At 44.6% G+C, this 12,253-nt stretch overlaps 1 protein-coding gene across 15 annotated transcripts in view; it reads right to left on the reverse strand.

The window, feature by feature from the left end:
• Window positions 1–12,253, reverse strand: part of vav2 (vav 2 guanine nucleotide exchange factor) — a 97,897-nt gene that overhangs the window by 62,609 nt on the left and 23,035 nt on the right. For all 15 annotated transcript variants that reach the window (XM_025062803.1, XM_025062806.1, XM_025062804.1 and 12 more), the window contains exon 2: window positions 7,380–7,496. In XM_025062803.1, the coding sequence (XP_024918571.1) occupies window positions 7,380–7,496 (117 nt within the window). The remainder of the gene's footprint in view (window positions 1–7,379; window positions 7,497–12,253) is intronic.

Here is a 12,253-nt window from a genome sequence, read left to right on the forward strand (position 1 = left end):
CCTGAAGCTTCAGTAGAGCATCCAGGAGAACACCAGGAGTAAACTAATTTCTTCTCCCCTGGAGCTCCTCCTCTGACTGCCATCCTCCAGCATGTCTTCCCTCCACCTGCATCCACCTTAGTGTCAATCTTTCCGCCTCATCTCCATAATGCGGTCTCTGGCAGGAGGAGCTGTTCTGTCTGTCTGTGTGTGTGTGTGTGTCTGTGTGTGTGTAGCAGCAGCCCAGACAGACAAGAAGCACAGCATGAGGTGGTGAGACGTGCACGTGCACATACACACGCTCAGAAATCTCTTTATTCTGACCCTGGTTAGTATGAGAGCTTTTGGAAGCAGCAGAAATAGAAACGGAAGAAGAAGTGAAAACTAACAAATATTAGCAGCTGGTAGAACCACAGTAGGTAGAACCACAGAAGTAGAACCACAGCAGGTAGAACTGGGCCTTAAAATCATCAATGTGTTAAAAATGGTCAGAGAACTGTTTGGAAAACACACACTGGGTGAATCCCAGTGATAATCTGAGGGCAGAGAAGGAATAATTTGCAGGTCAAAAACAGACAGGATTAGGGGTGAGAACATGTAGAACGTCAGGTGGGAGGAAAAGACAAGAAACGAGTGAGGGGTGAAGTGAAGCGGAGGAGGCGCAGGATTAACAAGCTGTGAAGAGGAAAGTGGGCGGAGAGTGAGAATGTTTCTAAAATCTCCATCTGTCTCCATCAGCCTCAAATATGTTTCTGCAGATCTTTCTGATTTTCACTGCCATGAAGAATGAGAGCGTGTGTCAGAAAACATTTAGTCTCATTTACATTTCTCAGAATGACATCTGTGGGTGTGTGTGTGTGTGTGTATGTACATGTGTAAGGGAGGAAGAGAAAGGCGACATGAACTGGTCAAAGATAACTAGCAGTGAGACCAATAAAAAACATTCAGCAAAATATAGCTAACAGGCTAACAGTTGGTCAAATAACAGTAAATATGTCAAGAAAAAACGTTGACAAAAATGCTTAAAATACAGAAGAATACATAAAAAATACTGCAAATATAACAGTTCACTCAGAGGATGGCTAAAGGTTAGCAATAAAACATTTTTTAATTTCTATCTTGTTTTTCTTTTTTACAAAATCACACACACACAAAACAAACAAAAAAACAAAACCAAAATAAGCAACACGAAAAATTAGCTACTACATTAGTAGAGTTTTAGTTCTTCTGTTGCATTATGGAGTTTACAACAAGAGAAATCTTAATAATAAACAAATCTAATCGAATCCCTTCTTCCCTGTTATTCCAGGCAGTGGTTCCAGGGAGATGGTCTGTCAATCACAGATGCTCAGGCTCAGAGTGAGGGAATAATGAGGTTTGCCTGAGATTCAGCCCCTGAGGGAACAGGTCTCCTTATCAACCTCTCCAGTCCGACACCAATGACCACGCCCTAACACAAGAGACCACGCCCCCAAAACCATAGACCAGGGCTGTGTCTGAAACTACCCCCTAGACCAGACCTGGGCACAAAGGGCCACTGTGTCTGAACCCACCCTCTTGACCCTCCATAGTGAACTACACCACTATGTAGTGGTGTCTGAATGATTAGTGAGTAGATGTAGTCCACTATAAAGGACACTCAATGTATCCCACAATGCAACGCAAAATCTAGTGTGCATCCAAAGTACACCATCCAACCGATATATCCCATCATGTATTGCTGTCGTGATCATATGATGAAGAGCAGCGGCGTCAGTGTCTGTTTTAATCATGTGACAGTAATGATGTCATTAACTGAGTAATGATCAAATTTAACTGGTAAGTCCACTCGTATGCTACAGTATCTAATTCTCTATATAGGGAGTAGGTAGTAGACCACCGCCTCACAGTACAGAACCCGCCCTTAGATCTCAGGCCACGCCCCAAATGACAACTGACTGAGTCCATTTCCAGCATCAGTTTGTGAAATTACTGAATTAAAAAAAATCAAAACTATTTATCTCATTTATTTAAAATTATTATTTTATGAATTTTACATTTTTTTGTTATACAGTATATTTTGGACATTCACGTTGGCTCTTATATTCACACCAATGGTCAGATTTCAGTTGACCCACACCATCAGACCTCATCATCATTAACGGCGGCGGCAGTAGAAGGAGAAGCCGACAAACCACCTGTTAGTGCTGGTGTCACCGTAACGAGCCGGGGGAATAAGGGCACGGAGGGTGAACAGAGGGAGGGGGTCTAAACACAGGAAGTTCTCTTTTAATAATTCATGTGGGGAGAATTATCATCAGCGCTCTGGCATTTGGGATGAATTATTGATCGGCTCTGAGAAGAGCTTCACGGAAAAACCTGCAGTGAGAGGAGGGAGAGTGAGGGGGCGGAGGAGCGAAGGGCGCAGGTGTACTGATGGAGTGAACATGAAGGAAGAGCGCATGTTTGAAAGTAAAGAGCTTACCTTTAAAAAAGAAAGACACTGGTACCGAGCACGGAGGATAAGTACCACAAATTGTACAGTATGTATTCACGGACAGGAATTAGTTACAGGAAGTGGGAACAGGAAGATGTGCATCTGCACAAGAATTCATATCAGGACCTGTAGAAGGTTCCTGTGGTGGGACGTAGACCTGGACTAAAGAGACTAAGGTCTGGAGCCTGGAGCTAAAGATGACCTCAGTGAACATGACAGAGGCAGGAGAGTCGGTATGGCTGTGGAGGGTTCCAGATGTTCCCTGAACAGGGCGTGAACCTGATGCAACAACATGCTTGGTTCTCTCGGAGGGCTTTAAGGAGGGGGAACTGGAACTTAGCATCAGAAGTTTTTTCAGAGGACAAACATCAGTGATAACAAGTGGGGCTCCTCTGTGAGGACACAATAGATGGAGGAGGCAGGAGTGTACAGGGATGTGGAGGAGGAGGAGAAGGAGGGATGGTCGTGAAGAAAAAGGTCAAAGGTCAAGTGAAACGTTGTGTTTGTGCTGATGTTCCGTCTCATGGTTGACGTCCATCCATTTCCTGTTTGTGTTTGTGGTGACGGTTCCTCCCCAGGCTCTCAGACACAGCACAGTGACTGAGATGAGATAGAAAAACAGGGCAGGAGACATTCATCGTAGGCACCAAGTGAGCCAATCCTGCTGGCCACGCCCACATTCATCCATGTTTGCAAGATAGTCAATCAGTGTTTCAGCCAGCCTTAAAAAAGCAACTTCCTGACTCTTATCTCGCGTTTTCCTGCTCCTCCTGCTCCTCAACCTCCTCCTCACGAAATCACCAAACTGTTGATCGATGGCTAACAGGTGCGAGCTAATTATGCAAATGCCGGCAACAGGCAAATAAACTGATTGCCGTGTTCATTTCAGTGACAGCGATGTTCCTTCTGTGGATAATTAAAGCTGGGGTGAGGATAAGAAGAGGAGGAGGTGAGGAGGTTGGGAATGAAGGAGGTGTTTAAAACCAAAGCCGCCTCTGAGGCTTTCCTGTAACAAGGCCTTTCCACTGCTTTAATGATGTCATGATGAATGTGTAATGAGGGGGAGGGGCTCAAGTCAGAGTTTAGAGTTCGAAAATAAAAGTCAGCAGGAGATGTTTTTAATCCTAATCCCACTGGAAACTCAGATTCCTCTGCAACCGCCGCTCCTTGCCTCCCCTCTCTCTACCCCCCCGCCTCCCTCCACCGACCCTTGCTCCCGTCTGTGTTTGCCTGACACAGGAAACACAATAATCAGAGCAGAGATGAAGATCAACTCTGAGGCCAGGGGGAGCTAATGTGGAACAATCAGAGGAGAAGAGAGGAGCTGATGAAAGTGTATAGGAGCAGCTGAGCTCCTCTTTGTCCTGCTCCTCATCCTCCTCTGCAGCCTCAGGGCCACAGGCCTGGTTCTATTTCCTTTTTTTTAAACCATCAGAAGTGAGCCCTGCAGCCAGTTTGTCCACGCCGACCGAGGTTCGAGTTCGTGCTAACATCTCTCAGACTAAAACTTTAGTCCTCTCTTACCAGACTGAAACCTTCTCATCTACTCCTTTTGTTCTCCACCTCATGAACCTTCTTGTCTTCTATTTAAAATATATGAAATCTAAAGCAAGACTAAAAATGAACTCCAGAACTCGGATCAAATAAAAGCAACAGTCCCTGGTGGGGTTGTTAGTTGAAATCCCTGCGGAAGAGAGGAAGTCAGTGTCTGCCTTTTTCAGACTTGACTTCAGTTACTTCAAAGTTGAAGCACAAGCGGAGGGAGGGGAGGGAGACACAGGGAGAACTGCATAATAGGGCGGGGCTATATAGAGAGGTGGAGCCAAAGTTTTGATCTGATCTGTAGAAGAGAGTAGAGACAACACACGTAACGTTTCAGGGTGAACAACGGCTGAGCTTCAACAGGGATTAATACCCACTGAATACTGCTACAGGGAAAAGGATGAGAAGAAAGTCTGTGATAAACAGATGATTCTGAAAGAACTAGTTTACAGTATACAGTATGTACTGTAAGGTCAGTAGATCCAGATATTTGACTACTGCTTCGACTGCAATCTATATACTGAGACAACTTATATCTCAAAATATACACCATATCATCCAGAGCCACAAGATGGCATTGTCTACGCTCATGACAACTGTGGGTTCTACCCCGACACTACTAAACTAAAAAGCCTTGCTCAACAACTACAATGTATTCAGCCACAGCCAGCCTGAAGGACGAACTGGAACTGACGGTGATGGGAATAAGATCAGGATCCTGTTGGACTTGTTAGCCAGTTCTATTGAAATATATATTTCACCTATATTGTGTAGGCTATTGTGTAAATGCATGGTCCAGAATAAATGTTTGTTCTTGAATTCTTGTGAAATAAATGGCGTGTCCTGCGACTTCTGCTCCGGAAGCTTCCTTACAGGACAGCAGAATGACTAATGACTAAACGGACTGAGAATGGAAGGAACTGCGACCTGTTAACACTGTAAACACTGAAGAATCATTTCCTTTAAGCATGATTCAGAAACCACAGACAGTACTGGGAATAATCAACACTACAACTGGAGGAGCACAGAAGGGAGCGCGGAACTGTCAGTGTTTTATTCCCCTCAAAATCTTGATCTATAACAGAACTGTACTAGAGTGTCCTGGTACTGTTTGACTGTTTTGTTCTGCGATGGACACGGAACCAAGACAGAGGGAACCTTCTGGAACTGTTTTCACGCAGCTGAGGAACTGATTAGCCTGATCTTCATTGGTCTTTTGCCATAGAGGCCAACCCAAGAACTTTTGGTTTGTTGTCTGTGAATGGTTCCTGGTACAGTGTGGTGTAACTGTGAAAATCTCTGTATTTTTTTTTTTCAGTTCTTCTGTGGAGTCTAAAATAAGAGACAACAGTCGAACGATGACCCGTTCTGTGGAGCAATGAACTCCGAGTGTGTGTGAGGTTAAAGTTGTCATTGTTCACCAGCAGACAGTGAAAACAAAGAAACTCTTGTACGGAGGTAACAAAGAGGAGCAGGGAGAGAAGGAGGTCAATGATCTGCAGCTGTACAGACAAATCTGCAGAGAGAGAGAGAGGAGAAATAAAAGTGTTTCTGTTTCCTCCTCCAGTCTGTCGCACTCCTTTAAATGTATGTCACATTAATAGGGATCTACACAGTTCAATATATTATAATGTGATGTTTGCTCCTAATGGAAAATCGATGCAAAGACAAGCCGGCCACCGCCGACACCATGCAAAAGCAATTTCCAAATTGACACAGGGAGGCTGGAGGTGATTGATTCTGACTGCTGCTGGATTTTAATGACGTTCACCCAGAGCTCATTGACTCTCAGGGACGCTGCTGCGCTTCATCCACACACCCACAAACCAAACTCTCTCCCCGTGTTCTGCTCCTCAGTGTGGAGAAGGAGTAGAGATGCTGAGCCAGATTGGAACAAGGAGATAAATGAGGAGCTTTTAGCAAAATGTTTCCTCCCTGTGATCGATCACAGAGAGAGGCATGACTTTCATTTTATCTTTTTTATCCTCTTTTTAAACACAGAATAAATTATCCCATCTGTCTGAGAGGACGCAGGATTAGCATTCACAACGGACAGGAAGTTCTGATGAAGTATTAGCATTCAAAACAAACAGGAAGTTCTGATTAAATATTATAATTCACAACAAATTGGAAGTTCTCATGAATCGTTAAAATTCACTGAAACATTTACGCTGTAATAAGCTGTCACCATTCATTTAATGACATTGTTTTTATTCAGCTGCCGGGTTTTGATAAATACCAGAGGGGAACACAACCAGACACACATTTACACACACACACACACACACACACGAGCACACCCATATTAATAAAGGTGCTGGATGTGAAGTGGTTCAAACCATTGACATTTAGCGGCTGAGGTTAACAGAGTCATCATGTGACTATGGATTAGGCTCCTTCCCTCCTCCTCTAACATGCAGCTAATTCTGTAGGACATTCCAGCAGCAGAAGTACTTCATCACAGCATGACAAAACACAGACTATGTCCCAATTCATGGGCTGCACCCCAACATTTGTATAGATGATCTTGAACAGTAGAGCTGAAATCAGACTATCTATACTACAGTCTATACTACAAATATCTGCAGACCTATATATATATATATATATGTATATATATATATATATATTAAAGACAGTCTCTCCAGTCAATAGTGCCTAAAAATTACTCATGAAATACTCACAAAAACTGTGGACTATAAACTGAATACTGGAGATCAAATGATGAGAGAGTCAGTCAAGCGTTGCATCACACACACAGGCACACACTCATCTCTTCAGAGTGTTAAAATCAGGGCAGAGTTCATGCCTGCTCTCTCATTGTTAACGTGTAAAACTAATTCACTCATCTTGGAAAAAGTGACATGTTCGACTTCTGGAGGAACTTCAAACTGCAGCAGCTCACAGTGCCTTTGATGCTCTGATGTAAGAACATCAACTAACTGAAGCAACTCCCTTCACTACAGTCAGAGCAACGCACAGACCGAGGCACCCACTCAACGGCTCACCACAAAGACCAAAAATGAAGCACCTTTTGAGAACATTCCAAGTGAGCTTTCTGCTCTGTCAGCATCTTCACACATAACAACAGCAGAGCGATGAACACACACAGGAAATAGACACGTTTTTATGCTTCTACATCTGTCTGTGTGAAGACTTGACCTTGAACCGGGTCTTGAAATCTCAGTGTTTACTCAAGGAAAGCCAAAGAATTCCATCACCTGCAGGAACCTGGCACAAAATTCTTGTCAGATTTTCTCCTGACAAATGAATAACACTGACTGGCCTTAACACACACACACACAGACACACACACACACACACAGCAGTGTGGAGTGTCTAAAAACAGAACCCCCCCAAACCATCGCACCCTCAGACTCACCTTTCCAAAGTCTCTGACGTCAAACAGGTCAAAGGGGTCGAACAGTTCGCTGTTCCTCAGGCCAAACTTGTCGTGACAGACTTTGAGGAACGTCCTGATGTTCTTCAGACACAGGAACTGGAAAACAAAGCATATACAAAAACAAACCTTTAGTACATGGTGTGGTGGAGAAAGAGACATCAGTGGATTATTAACATGAACGCAGCCACACTAACAGGCTGAAACAACGACTGCTGTGATGAGGGATTCAAACCCACAGCTGAACCCATCATCTGTCAGACTCATGGAGCATGCACTGAAACTGTTGGACAGGAAGTCAGATGTAGGACAGACTGAGGAGTCTCATAGCTGTCCATCAATCGGCAACAACAATGGAAGAATTAAACAGACATTTATGTAAAAGTAACTAAAGGTTAGCCAAAGAGTTAGCCGGATGGTAAAGGCTAACAGTGGAGGATAAACCTTTAGACTTTTAATGCCTCTGTGCCTGCACTCCTGTCCTCCACTAATCTGTCTACCTCTCTCCAACCATACATTTTGTCCACTGCTCTGACTCTTATCACTAACACATACATTAGGATGTCAGACACGTCACCTTCTCTCTGCTCCTCCTATCTCTTCTGTGAATGTTACCTTTTCACATCTGCGCTGCTTAAATGAGGACGTTCTTCAGAGCAGAGCTGAGATCATCATCAGGTGACCATCCCGCTGCTGCTGCACACACCACAACCTTCACACACCCACTGTAAATGTCAACGTGTGTGTGTAGGTCTGTGTAAAACTGAGTGTGTGTGTGTGTCTTTGTCAGTCTGCATTGTCACTGTGTGTGTGTGTGTGAGTCTGTGTGAGGAGACACACACTCACCCTGCGAGTAGGCATGAATGAGAATGAGTCAGGTGACTGACTCACAGGTGTGGCTGCTGCAGGACAGAACCAAACATCAGAGGAACAGAGGAACACACAACGGTCTACAGGATGAAGGAGTGAGGGAAGAAATGAACCGTGTTGATCAGCTGACCTCTGACATCAGCACAGGACACAGGAAGTGAAGAAGAAGAACAGCCCAATCACAACATCCTGAACACAGAGTGGATCTTTGTTCACTTTAACTCATCAGTTTGTTGAGAAAGTTTATGTTCGATTGTGAAACTATAATTGATTTATGTTTAGGTTTTTCCACAGTGTGGACAGAAACAACACTCATGATTAACAGCTGCTTTATTTCTACAGCGTTTTAGTTGACACTCAGCTTTGTCAGCACCAATCCTCTGATCATCTTTTGGATAATCAGTTTAGGTAAACATTTGCTATTGCTATTTTGCATGCTAACAGAATGTTTCATAACCTGACATGTTTTGTTCAGTTGTAGCTTGAATTCATCAAGTGCCATCAAACCACTGACTCTCAGGACAGAAAGCGACAACCTCCTCCACTGTACCACAACTGGGGCCATACAATAAATCCAACTCCTACCACAGTACTGACCATGTAAAATTTTGAATGCGTCTGGATTCACCTCCACTAGTCTGTGACCATTACCCTGACCTTTGTTCTCCTTCCTGACCCTGAGTGTCAACATGGAACTGCTCTCACATTAATGTTGGTTGGAGAGGAAATGAACAGAAAAGAGTGACTGCAGACAAGTCCACACACCAAGAATTACTACTGCTACAAATGTAGCCGTCCTTCCATCCATCCTTCCATCCATCCATCCATCCATCCATCCAGCCATCCTTCCATCCATCCATCCTTCTCATGGTGGTGGTAGGAAACAGAGCCAATCCCAGCAGTCATCAGGTGAGGGTGGGGTTACACCCTGCTCACACAGGGTCACAACCATCCACACTCACATTCACACCTATGATCAGTTTAGAGTAAACAACTGACCTAATGGACAACCTACTATAAGGCAAAGGCATGAACCGCCATTCCACTGTGTGACACATTCGTTGTCATTAACATGTCCAGTCCATTCCGACTTTGTCCTGGGCCCAATAAAAACCATAGGTTGAGACACCTTCCTTTGTTAGGATTTGTTCAGGAAGGGGAGGGGGGCTGAGCCAGTGCTCATAACCCTCTCCCCCCTCCTTTGGTTCACCTAAAAGAGCAGCCCATTGCTCCTGTGTGTGCGCATGTGTGTGTGTGTGTGTGCTGTTAATCACTGGGGTGTTTCAGGGATGGGTTAAATGCAGAGAGTAATTACCCCCAGGGGCAGTAACAGAGGGGTGGAAATAAAAGAACCTGGTCCAGGCCTGCTGAGGGTCCACTCACACCTTCCACTGACTGTTCCCGCTCCAGTGACTCTGACTCCTGAGACCAGAGCAAACAAGACTTAAAGGAGTCAGGAGACAGGGCAGAGGAGGCGTGAGGGAGGAGAGAAGAGGGGGGACGAGGAGGGAGGAGGAGCAGCAAAGAGGATGAGAGTGAGGAAACAAAGAGCCGTCACTTTCCCTGACAGGCTGCTCCACCTCTCCAACAGAGAGGAGTGATGCATCACCCCTCTCTCTGTGTGTGTGTGTGTGTGTGTGTGATCTTTATCTGCTCCCACTCCCCGTGGCTCAGGTCTGAGCTCAGACAAATGAGAGCTTCCTCAACAACAGCACACAGGGAGGAGTGGAAGGAGAGAGGGGGCCGGGGGGAGAGAGAAGGTGTGAGTGTGGGGAAGAGGGGGGGATGAAGGAGAAAGAGAGGGGAAAGAGGGAGTGATGGAGGGAGAGGTGACGACAGAAGGAAAAGAAGAGGTAAAGGAGGGAGAGAGGTAGGAGATAGAGGAAAAGGGGGGGTGATGGCCAGGGTGGGGGTTTGTTATCACCACAGGGACCAGGTACTCTATAAAAGTACCCAGTACTGGTTGATGCTTTACTCATTACTTTAGATTAATGTGGATAATCTTTCCAGAACTTTGGCCACATAACAACACAGGAAACCAGAACTGTTAATGTGGATAATCTTTCCAGAACTTTGGACACATAACAACACAGGAAACCAGAAGTTCCTCAGAATGGTCACATGGTACCAATTATTCCTGATATCATCTAGAACAAACATCTTCCATGTTTTCTCCTCCCCACTCCAGTTTTCCTCTCACAGCTGTGATGGTGTGAATAAATCGGTTCCTCAGTTCCTCCTCCTCACAGATGTGAATCTATGGTCTCTAAGCAACAGGCGACAGCAGCAGATCGTCTCAGAGATGTTTCCTCACGGACTCCAGCTCTGATGACACGAGAGAAGGTTCTCTGACAACCACAGACTCGTAGCGGAAATGACATCACAGCAGCAGGAAATAAAATTTAAAAAAAATTTTCAGGAGATGTATTGATGTATCCATCAATCTATTGTCTTTCTGTTCATCATTCATACATCCCTTCATCTATCCATCTAATCACTCCATCCTACCATCTATCCATGGAACAGAAAGAACAGCACACAGCTTCCTGATTGGTTGTCTGTATTTCATTTAAAAACATTTGTCCATGAACCTTGGACAAGAAACTTTGGAGTGTTGGATCAATCAGGTAATCCAGGTACCGTTGGAACCGTTTGGTACCACAAAGGCCTACACACAGAGACCAGTGGCACTTGGTATAACAGAGTTGTCTGGACAATGGCACCAGAGACAGACCTTGTTCAGTAGACTGACCACTGACCTTCAGCAGTAATTTGAGGCAGCTACACACACTTGATTGGTTTGTGACACAGCAGCTGGAACCGATGATTACAGGACAATGTCAGTGTTAGACTTTGTGTCTAGAATAAAACACAGTTCTGGACTCAAGGCTGACAGTTCAGGTGGAGTGGACACTGTTCTCTGCCAAAGTGACTGTCACTGTTCAATAATTTGTTAAAAACAAACCTGAATCAATGACAGTGAGGGGTTGTTGGCTCGGTTCCCCTCAGTTCATCAGTGCTGAGGAGTGTCAGCCGGGAGAGAGGAGACGATGGTGTGTGTTTCTGAGCTTTAGCTCACGGTGCCAGACATTTACACACTTCAGTTTAGGATAATTTATTTATGTTGGGCATCGGTTCTACAAAGTTCTACTCATCGTCCCTGATAAATCCCAGTTGGAGGAAACATAATACAAGACCTAAACAGGTGCCGCAGAGTGAAAATCACTTCTTGTATTGAGGAAAATCAATTTCCTAAAGTGGAACTATATAGTATACTGGTACTATATCCTGCAGTAAACCACATAGAGTAGTTTACATTCCACAATACCTGAACTCTGGTACTAGTTTCTGCTGTGAAAGTACTCCCTGATATTGCCTCTTAATGCAGCCATTAAAAGCAAAAGGAAAGACCAGAAATTGGTTCCTGGTACTGTTACTGGGGGCTGAAATGAATGACGATGCAGCGTTTTTTTAATAAACACACACATACTGAGAAGCAGTGCAGACGGAAACACAAGGTTGTCGTCTTCAACATGAAGCAGGAGAGAAGACGTCAGAAGATCAGAGCCACAGCCTGGAGCAGGGAATCACACGTCTGCACTGTCTGTGTGTGTGTGTGTGTGTGTGTGTGTGTTTCACAGACATATGCAGCTGTTTAAGCCTCTCTGTGAGTAAAGCTTTAATGCCCAGGAAGACCACAACATGGAAACAGATTGAGAGGGAACACCCAGAGAAGCTCAGGGACGTTCTGCGGAGATGAGGCTGAGAACATGAGAACATAAGCAGATCTTCAACACCGTGGAGGTTTCATGTGAAGAGAGGATAAAAGATTCAAGAGCAGCTCTATAAATACACACACACACACACACACACATACAGCAGAGTTCACACTTGAACCTCAACACTCACACTCCTGCCTCCTCACGTTCCACTGCAGTACCAACACTTCCAATGATAAGTACTGACAAGAAGGTTTCAGAACCTTG

The sequence above is a fragment of the Cynoglossus semilaevis genome, chromosome 14 (genome assembly GCF_000523025.1).
Source record: "Cynoglossus semilaevis isolate Cse_v1.0 chromosome 14, Cse_v1.0, whole genome shotgun sequence".
Classification (NCBI taxonomy): Eukaryota; Metazoa; Chordata; class Actinopteri; order Pleuronectiformes; family Cynoglossidae; genus Cynoglossus; species Cynoglossus semilaevis.